The following is a 14,288-nucleotide window of genomic DNA, read 5'->3' on the forward strand; positions in this document are numbered from 1 at the left end:
TCTAAAGGTTAAAGTATCAGGATATATTAAAAAAATAGGTGCTGATAATCAAATGTACTATGTTGAGATCCTATGAAGGATGAAAACATCTTTCTGGCAGTTTGCTGCCAAAAATATAATATTAAAAAGGAAAGGCTTAGATTTGAGCAGAAAATAAATATTCTGTTATTGTCCCGCAACGGAGGAATTCAGGCGAACAAGCAGCAAAGTAAAAGGAAAACTAAGCATTCAAATACTGAGAAAGGAATAAATTATAAAACCAAACAGTAAGAATAGGAGACCGTACACTTTTAGAACATAAAACTCTTGTAATGCTGTTAAAAATGAGCAACTCAGGGGGATATAAAAATTTACAAACTGTCCTCATAAATGTGTATTCATGCATGAGGAAAAAAACTTTAGAAAAGTCACAGTTACTGTCAATCAATCTGGGAAGACTAAAAAGGCCATTTCCAAACTACTGGACGCCCATCATTTTTATTCACATGACAGTCAAGACAGCTGCAGAACTTATGAAGATTTGACATCTGGGTAAATCCATCCCAGCACACAGAGCAATGAAAAAATAAAACAGTTGCTCAACAGGTCAAAAAGGACGGTACATGTAGAACTTCATACCAGCATGGTTAGTAGAAGACTTAACAAGCGTTGGTCTAAAGAGTTTAAGGAAAAACGTTGATTTTTTCTAAGAAAGCATGGCAGGATGACTCAGGTTTGCAAAGCTGTATCTGGACCACAAATTGTATCAAATCACCTTAATGTACTGTATAGGAGCCATATGAAGCAACATTTCTCCAAAAACTCATTAAAAGCAAATATAACAGATTACCTGTTTTCAAAAAACAAGAACCCCTTCAGTTTCTCTTATAATTATTTTGTAACAACTTAGTTTAAATGCAGAAAAGTCATATTAGCTGAAATATCTTTGCACTTTAGGATTAAAATGTATAAATGGAACATTTGTGATTTCTTAATAACAAAATGCCGACATTAGTCACGCAGGACTTAATCTTCACTGAAAGCATTATGTAAATTGGTGCATAAAAAGACAATTTACCACAACTGTCTCATCGGCTTTAGTTCCATTACCAAGACAGAATGAGTCCAAATGGGATGCAGCTTTAATTAAGAAGCCTGAAACTCGTGCAAAAGTTGTTTATTCCCCATTAATGTGTTCAGGTTTTGTCTTGCTCACTTCAACTCCTTATTTATTTCATTATCTAATCAACATTGATTAAGCTTAACATACCGGTAAGGAGCTCATATGTATTGGAGCATTAGAATAAATCACCTTACGAAATTAATCCTAAAGTATTTGTTACAGAAGCACATTTTTAATTAGGTTAAATAAAAGTGCTGTGATCGCATTTCCTTTTAAACCACCTCAAGTTACAGAACAAGATTTTTACAAAGACATCAATAAATGAAATTCATAAAACAGAAAATGTAGAACTCCTTTTACATTGAATAACACTGAAAATATATACATTCAGCTTATTTTCTTTAGTTCACCAACATGCTTTGTGAGTAATCTCCTAAAAAAATGGCTAAAATACCATGTAATCCACTTCATTGCTGCTCCTGTTACTGTACTTACGCAGGGTTGTTACACTGACGTGTTCGAAAGCGAACCCCAGTTCCACAGGACCGTGAGCAGGAGCCATATTTACTCCAGGAACCCCAGGCACCATCCTGCTTCAGCTGATTTGGGTTTTTCCACATGCAGTGACCTTTATAGCACCACTAAACATGATGACAGAGAGGAGAGAGAGAAAACATACAACTAAATAAAATAAGAATACATATTTATTTCACTAGAGGTAAATTGAATAGTCTTTAACATCTTCACCACACCCCTAGGGACGAGGGTGAAATGCGGGAAATATAAAACAGAACTAAATTGAAACAGGCATTTATTTTGGGTTTAAAAACACATCAATTTTAAAACATAATTTCTTCTTAAACTTTCAGTAAAACAAGGGTTCATTATTTTTGTCATTTAGTGCTGCTCTTTCTCTCAGACACTGCATGGAACATTCAAAACCTTCAGAACATTTTCTTTGTTCGTAAGTCTTTAAGTGTGCGCAGCGACTTGTGGTTTAAAAGAGTTTGAGACTTTATTAGTTTGTTTACTTTCCAAAACCCTATTAATGCAATGCATCAATAGCTACTAACTAGCTCAAACTTAGCTCTGATTCACACTGTGAACAAAATGCTCTAGAGCCCACTTTGAACTCTAACTAAGCAGGGAAACAAACCAGAGATATTTTTTAAAGGACCCAATATCTCAGATGGAAAAACACCCAAAGGTGTGCTGTGTATCCTTCTTCCAGCCCAGTGCCTGCTGGATACTAGAAGTAACCCCCTGCTATTATGAACAGGTAAGGCAGCTGCAGAAAATGAATCTATTAAAAATCTGGTCAGAACTGTTCTCCTCTGTGATGAATTAGAGGGAGGCTGGGCTAACCACAGAGGGCTTTTAAATCCCAGACTAAAGTACGGTAATAATTGAGCATTTCTTCTCACTAATATATTTGCCTTAAACAATTATTCACATCTTAAAAAAAACACAACTTGTAAAAAGACATGGTGCAGGTCCATTGCAACTATTTGGGCATAAATACTCTAGAAATAGTTTCTCAGCTTTCTCTGGAAGATTGTCATCCTTAAAAACCTGCCTACCTTCTGTTATTTATAAATAAAAATGGGCTGCACGTCAGAGATGAAAAACAGAACCAAAAGCTACCAACTGCCTTTGTGGCCTAAAATTCATTCTGACTAATTGGTCCAAGTAGACTACTGCACAGCACAAAAAACAAGAATAAATAAAAAATCATCCAGATCTGTGCTGTAGCTCCCTTCCACTCTAATGGCAAGGAGGGAAAAAAACTGTAAAGTGAATCCAAATGATTTTGCAGAACGGCCCATTAGGAATGCCTGTTGTTAATTATTACATAGTAAATGGACTTTACTTATATAGTAATTTTAAAGTCAAGAGACTTGACCAAATCGCTTTACACTGACTCCAGTCATTCACGTACACGCTGATGATGGTAAACTACATTGCCGTACAAAGGCGCCACCCGGCCCACTGACCACCCTCAGTAGGTAACTCCTGCATCCCACACCACTGTCACACCATTACTAGCAACACTGCTAAACCTAAGTGGTTCTGGTAGTCTTTTACAGACTTTAGAGATTTATATGCATTAACCTGATTCAGGGCACTCAAGTAATCTTACTTTTCCTGGAGCGCATTCGGTCCCATCGAGAGGTGGCCCTTTTTTGGTTTTGCAGAAATAAGGGTTGTCAGGGTGACTGCACCAAAGCTGTTTACATGGATCAAATGTCCGGAACTGAAACAGAGCAAACAAAGAAATAAAATCATTATAATGCCTGAAAATGTTAGCTTTAAATCTGTTACAGTAATTTTTAGCAAATAAAAAAAACAAATCTTAACAAAATTGCAGAAATGTAAAATGAAATAAAGGATCCCAGACTTCTGGCTTAAACAGATGAACTATTCATGGGTAATTTAATACAACTTTGTTAAAGGAATTGATATAAACTGTTAGAAGATTCCTCATGATTTTGTTGAAAGTGTCTTATTGCATTCAGTCAGAGCCCTACTAAAAAAATATTGCCAAGCTATGAAGCATACCTTTAACTCTATTGATGCACATTGTGCTACTGATTTCATTATGTATTTGCATTATATTTTAAAATATAAAATTAGAATATTACCATAATTTTTGATACAACATGCAAATAAATTACTTTAAAGTTGATTCATGTATCCAAATACTGTATTATTGTTATAAATATTCTATTATGTTAGTGTTCTTCTTTCCGGTATATACAAAACACAAACAATATTGTGGATTTATTTTCATAAAAAATTGTTTCAGTCGTTTAGGAGATAAAAAGAAGTTGATTGGTATTAAAATATTAATATAAAATTAACAACAGAGTTTAGAAGCAGATGATTTGGGAGGTAAGATGGTGGTGCATAAACCATCAAATGCTTTTAAAAACACATTTTCTTACCTAACACTGCAAGCAGAGATGTTATTCCTTCAGTTTCTATTAAGTACTTTCTACAAGTTATGTGAATAGGCAAAACACATTTAAACCTTAACCTCCCATTTCTATGAAGATATTGTACACATTCCACTTAGGAGGACTTGGATTTTTTACTTTTTGTTAAAGCCAGTTTATTTGAAATGCTTCAAAACAAAACTTATATTCTTTACCACCATACAAATCAAAAGAGGAGCACTGACTGAGAAGGTCATAAAAAAGTGATCCATTGTTAAATATATGGATTATATATTGAGGACAACTTTTAAGGACAACATTTAACACACTGAAAACATTTTAAGAATATAAACAAGTCTGGCTTGTTTTCTCCAAAGTCTGTTGGAATGCAGATAAACCTTTACTCTGCTTCCCTGAGAAAACCCTTAACCCCTGAATGTTCCCCATGTACTAGCCTACGCCTCCCTATGGAATGGGTTAAATGCAGAGAACAAATTTCTACAGCTTGAATCCATAAAAACTGATTTTCTTTCCTTTTCTTTTAGTGTAGAATATCATATGGTAAAAACGTTTAATCTATTATTGAATATAAATGCTTGAGCTTATTGTCTCTTATGCTTAACAGTTTGAACCAGGAGCACTGTGACGCCTCAGTGACGTGTGTATTTCTCTAGAAAGCTATTTCTATTACACAAAAAAATGCAGGTTCTTGTCCTGATTATAAGACCCGATCAAAGGAAGAGAGGTTACAGGTTTTCAGCACCAAAATAAAGATTATCTGCTGCAAAGTGAACATCATCTTTCACTCTGAATGAGTTTGCGTCAAGTATTTTAATACCAACAACTCTTAAAGGTAATTCTTTATATAACTCTCTGTTTCATTCGTCAAGGTTTAATGACTCCTTCTCCATGTTTACTGAGAAACATATTGATCTAAATGGAACAAACAAGGTAAATACTGTAAGGGCTAGAAAACAGGTTAAAAAAATATAATCAATACTAAAGTGAACAGAGAGCTTCTTTATGTTGGGAGCTGGAGAAATCCCATCTTTCTCCAGCAGAGTCCGCCGTGGATCCTCTGAGGGAGCCTCCTGCACAGCTGCAGCTCGTCAAAGATCATCAGAGGATCCACTATATAAGCTGTCTTCAGACCTTGCTTCAACGCCGCAGTGTTGTTCCAGTTGGTCAGCGCTAAAGCCTAGATCCTCAGTGTATCTCCATGACTTTGAATCCAGTCTGGATTCTAACTACTGTCTGTTTTCCAGGAAACCCGTGCCTCCTCTGTGAGATCTCTGGAAGAGCTAACCTGCCGAGCCGACCCTCTGAGCCAAACCCTGAAGATTCACAGAGAACCCCCAAGCAGCTCAGGACTAGAGCTGGGAAATCTAAGCCAAGGTCTGTTCAAGCTAAGACGTGAGACGCTGAAGCAGCAAACGGACTCTGCTGACAAACCCTTCTCCAGAACCAACAGTGACTCTCCCAAGGTTAACCTGAAGAACCCTCAAGGTACAATCAGTGAACCAGTGGAAATCAAACCCTGTCAGCAGTCACTAACTGTGCTGTCTCTCACGCAGACTCCGGTGAATCAGTTCCCAGGCCCGAACCAGAATCGGTACATTCTGTGTGTTTTGTGCTTTAATAAACTGTTCAACTTTTCATCCTTGTGTCCGTCAGTGGTGTTCTGCATAACTGGGTCTCCTTCAGTGAACCCATCATGACAGAACACTGCGGCCAAACTCAAGGCCCAGCAGATCACCATCTCCGTCGACTAGAGGAACAGGCAGCCCAAATTCATGGACACGGTCTGGCTCTACGTGAGTTAAACACCCACATAGAAAGACAGAATCAAGCCATTCAAGGCTATGTTAACTACGTGAACAGCGCTAATGCTGCGTCTGTACAGCAACCATTTCCGGGTCCAGTCCCTCATCCGAGGTCACCAGCAGTGACGTCATCAGAGTTCCGTCCTAGTCTTCCAGAGAAATTCTCTGGTAACATGAAGGATTGCAAAGGATTTTTATTTCAGTGTCGGTTGATTTTTCAGAACTCCCCTGGTTGTTTTTCCACGGATCACAAGATGATAACTTTCATTCTCTCTCAGTTAACAGGAAGAGCTTTGGAATGGGCTCAGGCAAGATTGACGACAGTTTAAATTGCTATTACTCCGATTTCATTGCTGAATTTACCCAGGTCTTCAACCAAGAAACTGACCAAACAATTGATTCTAGAGCTCTTTTCAACCTTAAACAGGGAAATTCTTCGGTGGCTGAATTTTCAATTAACTTCCGGGTTAAGGCGGCAGCTTCCGGATGGAACCAAAGCGCCTTGAAAGGAGCCTTTTTCATGGCATTAAACGAGCAGATTAAGGATGAACTCGCAACCCTCGATGAACCTGCCATCCTCGAAGATTTAATTCGCCTCTCCATCAGATTAGATAATAGAATTCGAGCCAGAAACAGCTCTAAGAAACAGAGTACATTTTCTTCTGCTTCACTTAACATGACTGTTTGTTCTCCCTCTACAGAGCAGTTGCCCACTCAGAGGACTAAGCCCCAGTCTCTACCGTTGCCTGTTCAGGCCTCTCATTCGGGCGAAAGGGATTTCGAACCCATGCAGGTGGGACACACCAGGCTCACTCCAGAGGAGAGACAGAGGCGTTTTATAAGTAAACTATGTATCTACTGTGGTGAGAGTGGACACTTCATCGCCTCCTGCCCGGCTAAATCAAAAGCCGGGGCCCGCCAGAGGATCTGAGGAGTCTGGCGGGCCAAATAAACACAAAGAAATCTCCTCGACTGTTACTTCCTGCCACGCTTTTCTGTGATAATCAAAGCCTCTCTTTCTCTGCTTTCGTCGACTCAGGCTGTGAACGTAACCTAATCGACTCTAACCTCGTCCAGCAACTCCAGATTAAAACCATTCCTCTCTCTCAGCCTCTCTGTGTATCCGCTATTGACGGGAAAAGACTCCATCGAGTTACCCACCAAACCCAGCCCCTCGAGCTACTTCTGTCAGGTAACCATCGAGAGACAATAAAATTTTTTGTTTTTCCCTCTGCATGTTCCCCGCTGGTTCTCGGGTTCGAATGGTTGGAGAAGCATAACCCTCACATTAACTGGACTAAACGTCATCTGGAATCATGGTCCACTACGTGCCACGAAACATGCCTTCGTTCTGCTGCCCCCGTGGTGGGGTCTCCTAGAGGTGGGGGGGAGATGGACTCCCCTGACCTTTCTTCAGTTCCCTCTGAGTACCATGACTTAGCCCCTGTCTTCAGTAAGGTCAGTGCGACGTCCCTACCTCCACACAGACCATACGATTGCGCCATTGAACTTTTACCTGGTGCTCCTCTTCCTAGCAGCAGATTGTATAACATTTCCAAGCCCGAAAGAGAAACAATGGAAAGATACATCAACGAATCATTAGCTGCTGGAATAATTCGTCCTTCATCCTCTCCTTTGGGCGCCGGTTTCTTCTTCGTGGGAAAGAAGGATGGTTCCCTGAGACCCTGTATAGACTATCGAGGTTTGAACCAGATCACAATTAAAAACAAATACCCACTGCCTCTTCTCGCCTCTGCTTTTGAACCTGTGCAGGGTGCAACAGTGTTTTCCAAACTGGATTTAAGAAACGCTTATCACCTCCTTAGGATTCGTGAGGGCGATGAATGGAAAACTGCCTTCAAAACACCTTTGGGCCAATTTGAATACCTAGTAATGCCCTTTGGTCTAACCAACGCTCCAGCCTGCTTCCAGGCCCTAGTAAATGATGTCCTCAGAGACTTTCTCAACGTGTTTGTTTTCGTGTACATTGATGACATTTTCATTTACTCCAAGGACCTCGATGAACACAAGAAACATGCCCGTCTTGTTTTACAGAGACTACTGGAGAATAAGCTGTTCGTGAAAGCTGAGAAGTGCGAATTTCATCAACCTTCAGTCACCTTTTTGGGGTTTGTGCTCGAGGGCGGCCAGGTAAAACCTTCAGAGGAGAAGATCAAAGCAGTCTTAGACTGGCCAGTTCCAGAGAACCGAAAACAACTTCAGAGATTTTTAGGGTTCGCTAACTTCTATCGTCGGTTTATTAGAAACTACAGCCAGACCGCTCTTCCATTAACCTCCCTGACTTCTGTTAAACGCACTTTTCAGTGGACTCCCGAGGCTCAAGCAGCATTTGAGAAATTAAAATCCTTGTTTTCCAGAGCACCTGTCCTCATTCAACCTGATCCTGCGAATTAGTTTATCCTAGAGGTGGATGCTTCAGATTCTGGTGTTGGAGCTGTCCTATCCCAGAGGCTCGACTCAGACCAGAAAATACACCCTTGTGCTTTCTTCTCCCGTAGGCTCTCTTCCGCTGAACAAAACTATGATGTGGGTGACCGAGAGCTCCTGGCTATCAAACTGGCGTTGGAAGAATGGAGGCATTGGCTGGAGGGAGCTGAGCACCCGGTTCTTGTGTGGACCGACCATAAGAACCTGGCTTACATCCAGTCAACAAAACAAGCTAATCCTCGCCAATCCAGGTGGTCAATCTTCTTCTCTCGTTTCAACCTAATCATCTCCTACAGACCCGGATCCAAGAACGTGAAGCCCGATTCTCTCTCTCGTCTCTACTCCGTCGATCATCCCGAGACTCCTGAACCTGTTCTTCCGGCTTCCTGTACCGTAGGGGTTGTCAACTGGGAAATAACTGACCTCATCAACTCAGCTCTGGCCACTGAACCCGATCCAGGTAACGGTCCCTCTAATCGTACCTATGTCCCATCTTCCGTCAGGTCCCGTCTCATCCAGTGGATGCATGCCGCCAAATTCTCTACTCATCCAGGAGTCAGTAGAACCATAGCTCTCATCTCCAGACGCTTCTGGTGGCCCACTCTCCACAGGGACGTAAAGGAGTATGTGTTGGCTTGCCCCACATGTGCCCGTAACAAAGCTTCACACCAACCTCCTTCTGGCCTGCTTCAACCGCTTCCTGTTCCCTCGCGTCCTTGGTCCCATATCGCCATTGATTTTGTCACCGGTCTCCCTGTCTCCCGAGGTATGTCCACTATACTCACCATTGTTGACCGCTTCTCGAAGTCCTGCCACCTTGTTCCCCTCAGAAAGCTTCCCACGGCCTTCCAGACTGCTCAACTTCTAATTAAACATGTTTTCCGGCTTCATGGCATCCCCCAAGAGATCCTCTCGGATAGAGGTCCTCAATTCATCTCCCAGGTATGGAAGACTTTTTGCTCTGCTCTCGGCTGCAAACCCTCTCTCACCTCAGGTTACCACCCCCAATCGAATGTTCAGACAGAACGCATGAACCAACAGTTGGAATCCACCCTCCGCTGCCTCACGTCAAATAACCCCGTGGACTGGAGCCAATTTCTTCCATGGATTGAATATGCCCACAACTCCCTCCGTTCTGCATCCACTGGACAATCCCCATTCCAGGTCAGTCTCGGGTATCAACCGCCTCTTTTCCCCGCAGATGAGAGAGAGATATCGGTACTGTCCGTCAATCATCATATCCGTCGTTGTCAGAGGATCTGGAGGGAAACCATCGCCACACTCAACCAGTCTTCAGCATCCGTAAAACGTTTCGCCCGACCCCCGAGTACTCTGAGGGCCAGGAGGTATGGCTCTCCACTCGAGACATCCCCCTCAAGGGGATGTCTCGAAAACTCTCCCCGAGATTCATCGGACCTTACCGGATCACTCGAGTTATCAACCCCTCAGCTGTCCGTCTCCAGTTACCTCAGTCCCTCCGGATCCACCCCACTTTCCACGTGTCCCAGATCAAGCCTGTTTCCTCGAGCCCTCTGTGCCCACCGTACGACTCCCCACCACCCGCCCTGGAGGTCGATGGCCATCCGGCCTTCACAGTGCGCCGCATTGTGGACTCCCGTCGACGAGGTCGCGGATGGCAGTACCTCGTCGACTGGGAGGGCTACGGACCGGAGGATCGCCAGTGGGTTCCAGGCTCGTACATCCTCGATCCTGCACTCATCAAGGAGTACGAGCGTTCCTGCCCATCTACCTCTTCCGGACCGCCAAGGGGCGGTCGTTGAGGGGGGGGTACTGTTGGGAGCTGGAGAAATCCCATCTTTCTCCAGCAGAGTCCGCTGTGGATCCTCTGAGGGAGCCTCCTGCACAGCTGCAGCTCGTCAAAGATCATCAGAGGATCCACTATATAAGCTGTCTTCAGACCTTGCCTCAACGCCGCAGTGTTGTTCCAGTTGGTCAGCGCTAAAGCCTAGATCCTCAGTGTATCTCCATGACTTTGAATCCAGTCTGGATTCTAACTACTGTCTGTTTTCCAGGAAACCCGTGCCTCCTCTGTGAGATCTCTGGAAGAGCTAACCTGCCGAGCCGACCCTCTGAGCCAAACCCTGAAGATTCACAGAGAACCCCCAAGCAGCTCAGGACTAGAGCTGGGAAATCTAAGCCAAGGTCTGTTCAAGCTAAGACGTGAGACGCTGAAGCAGCAAACGGACTCTGCTGACAAACCCTTCTCCAGAACCAACAGTGACTCTCCCAAGGTTAACCTGAAGAACCCTCAAGGTACAATCAGTGAACCAGTGGAAATCAAACCCTGTCAGCAGTCACTAACTGTGCTGTCTCTCACGCAGACTCCGGTGAACCAGTTCCCAGGCCCGAACCAGAATCAGTACATTCTGTGTGTTTTGTGCTTTAATAAACTGTTCAACTTTTCATCCTTGTGTCCGTCAGTGGTGTTCTGCATAACTGGGTCTCCTTCAGTGAACCCATCATGACACTTTAACAAAACCAAGATGTTTGAAATTTAGAGAACCAGTCAAAAATCATGATGTGAGTTTTCTCATCAAGCTTCAGATGAGAAAACAGAGAATGGCTTAAACCAAAAATAGACGGTTGGAAAAGTATAAGATTAAATAAAGTACATGAATCCACTGGTCAGTGATTTGACTTTAGTTGGACAGTTAGTAAGAAGCAGTGTCAATTTAGGGCAAATTTTTTTACAAATAGGTTTTGTTTATTTCTGAAATGATTTAGAAAGGGTTCTAAAGTTTAAAATAATTAAATAAACCTAATTAGTTATGGCATTTTTTTTTAATCACTGTTATCAGATCTTCAACAATTTGCATTACCAGCCGACTGTAGTTAAAGTTTATAATTTTGGAAAAGCATCTGAAGATATTTCATTAAAACTTATTTTGTATCTATCTACAGGAACCCATGGAGGAGTAACGGTAGATGAAGCGGCCTTTACAGCTAACATTTTAATCATAAGATTATCTACAGTTATTGAGGAAATATCTTCCTCAAGGGATCAGAGCAGATTAAAAGGTAAATTAAAGGGATTTAGAAGCGGCTCTTTAAAGGACACAATGGAACTCTATTGGACTAACTAAACCTAAGATGTCTTTAATGGTGAACTCTCTTACTTAGAGGTTCTTGAGCAATGGATCAGGGCCATAAAGTGGGTCACAAAACAAGATGAATCTCTTTTAATGATCTAAAATAATCAGATTGCATAGTATTACGCTTGCTCAATATCTGTTTATGAAGTATCTTTCATCAATTGACATAAACAGTAGGGTGGTACAGCAGTTAAACAGCTTGTTTTGTCAATACATTGTGTTTCTAGCAAAAATCTATTAAAAGTGTTAAAAATCTGCCAATTTGACTCTGTTTTATTCTTTAGATGAAGAGTTTGGTAAATTGCTTTGCTCCTATTCATCAAATTGATGTTTTCTAATGGTACTGTTGGAATATATTGCCACAATGGAGCCAAATCAATTAGATAAACCACATCAAACTCTCCCGCTCCCTTTTCACAAAGAGAACAAAAGACTGGTTCTGGAAACTTCCAGCCAATGGGAGAGTCAGTTCATACATAGACCAATCAGCTGACAAGAAGGCTGGAATCCCAGCAGGAAATAACCCTATGTCATTCAGGGTTTAAATCCAAGCACGGAAGGTAAATCAATCTCTTTCCCTGGGTTTCATCGCCTGCTAGGAGAGGCCCATATTTCACGTGAAATGCTAAAGAAAGTTAGCTCTAAGTAGCTTTCGTTTTCCTGCATCAAAAGTCACGGATAGCAGTGTCCCATTGTGCATAGAGTCCGCTGAACTGGGTGAGATGGGGATATCCTAAACTAAACGCTGTATGGATTTCCCCCCATTTGTGAGGACCTCGTTACTGAAATCACGGCCTATCTGCAGAGGGATGCCTTTGCTTTCGATAGCCATAAGTAACCTTCCTCGATTTTTAAAAGCTCATCAAGTTCCTCTGCTGTAGCATCAGACTGATCTAAAATTTTTAGAGAACAGACCCCGGTGAGACGGACTCGCACCGAGCTGAGGCCGAACAGCGCGTCCCCCTCTTTCCTCCCCGCTTTCTTCCCCGGACTGCAAGACGACTCAAAGTAAAACCCATCCACTTTTCTATTTGATGCTTTAATGAGGTGCTGCGCTTGGGCGAAGACAGGCAGATAAGAGTGAAATCTCAAACTAATGCTGATGTTTAATCTGTGCTGTTATAAGAACTCTGGCTTAATGGTTGAAATAAGTGTGATGTGAATGCTGCAAGTGATATTTCTTTCTTCTTTTCTTTCTATCCTGCTTTCCTTCTCTTTCTGCTTTAAGGTTAGTTTATAGGAAATGATTCAAATTTAACTGCGTGTCGCCACGTGGTGGAGAACCATCTATTGTTACACGGTACCTCCTCCCTTTCATCATATGATAAGGGGGATTACACAAACACACACACATTGCCCTGCCCCTCCTGTTTGCTGAACGAACTTCTGCTGTTGCTGTTTGAGATTGGTTATAACATGCTGGTGTCGTTAATGCATTTTTAACCATTTACCAGTTAAGCTGAATGTATTTACGGTGTTTTAATTGCACTGTTGTTATTATTATATCTGCTGCTATTCTATACGGACATTATTGAATTTATTAACATCTGACCTATCTTGGACAATCTCAGAAGCCAGTTAAATGGACTCTTAGGGTTTTATTCTTTTTCTTTCAAAACTAATCACTTAGTCTACCTCGTGTTTATTTTTCTAATAGCATGTAATGTTTTGCATAGATGTTAGATTTCTGTAATCCAGAATTTTTAGAATGAAGACGTCATTGTTTAACTTGCAGTTGTTTGTAATTCATATAAGAATGGTTTATCACTCAGCCCAGATCCACCCTCTTTTGGTAATAATTTGAATAAACAGAGATAAATAGTTATTTGATTGATAATTAATAGCTATTAACAGCCTAGGCCACTAAATTGGTGGGAATACCTGAATTTTAACAGCTGGTCCAGGAACCATCCAGAGGTGAAAGGCATAAACCCTGGTAAGTAAGTAAATTAGAGCTACAATTATTCAACTAAGAACACTAAATTGATTTCGCCTCCGATTTTTAATAAGTTAAATAATTAACTACAACTCCAGTTCTAGTTAATCATTTATTCATTATCTGCAGGATATCATTTTGAACAAAAGTACATTTCCCACATTTGAATTTTATTGCTTTGTATCTATCAGATATAATATCTGATATGCTAAATGAAATTAATGGAAATAAAATACAGCTGTTAAACGAGTTATCCTCAATAAGTAAGTTAATTCATTATAGATCCACCTAAAGTATGGATCATGGTCATTTACATCAAACTGCTTTGCAGGCTTATTAAAAATGCTTTTTATGGGTGCCGTCTAGTTAAGTAGAATAAAATTGAAAACTAAAATTTAACATAGATAAGTTACATATAGTGACACATTTTCTATAATTTATCTCTGAGGCATTCAGTCAATTAAATCCCAAGAGTTTATAAAAAAGAAAATAGATGTGACATTAAAGCAAATGAAAAAAGGTGTTGACCAGTGCAGTCAAGTGAAAACTGCTATTTCCTTAAAGGTAGCTAAAATAATCCCCAAAAGATGAAATCAAAAGAGGTTGGCTGTCCAAATATTTTTACATCCAAGGATAATAGAAAGTAAGCAGAATGAAAAACTTCTGCAGAAAAAGGTGCACAAACAAACAAGACAAAAGAATCCTTCAGAGGGTTAAGAAACAAAGAAGTTTGAAGCTTTTGGAAAAGAGATATGGGGCTTGGAGCGCAGCCCCAGTGTGAGCTTCAAAAGCCAGACTAGAGAGACACCAAAAGATCGCTGGACAGAAACTCAGACTTTCACTCTGGGTCCCTGAGTGAGCTGCACTGTTTATAAGTGCTGTAGATTTATTTTTCTGGTCAAAGTTACCTACGTATTTTTGGAAATCCAG

General features: G+C 41.2%; 1 protein-coding gene across 5 annotated transcripts in view; it reads right to left on the minus strand.

Annotated features, from left to right (window-relative positions):
- Positions 1 to 14,288, minus strand: part of adamts3 (ADAM metallopeptidase with thrombospondin type 1 motif, 3) — a 284,275-nt gene that overhangs the window by 89,835 nt on the left and 180,152 nt on the right. For all 5 annotated transcript variants that reach the window (XM_038298273.1, XM_038298274.1, XM_038298272.1 and 2 more), the window contains exons 11-12: positions 3,243 to 3,356; positions 1,598 to 1,743 (exon numbers count right to left, since the gene is read on the minus strand). In XM_038298273.1, the coding sequence (XP_038154201.1) occupies positions 1,598 to 1,743; positions 3,243 to 3,356 (260 nt within the window). The remainder of the gene's footprint in view (positions 1 to 1,597; positions 1,744 to 3,242; positions 3,357 to 14,288) is intronic.

This window comes from Cyprinodon tularosa, unplaced genomic scaffold (genome assembly GCF_016077235.1).
Source record: "Cyprinodon tularosa strain WSP-4 unplaced genomic scaffold, ASM1607723v1 ctg404, whole genome shotgun sequence".
NCBI classification, from domain to species: Eukaryota; Metazoa; Chordata; class Actinopteri; order Cyprinodontiformes; family Cyprinodontidae; genus Cyprinodon; species Cyprinodon tularosa.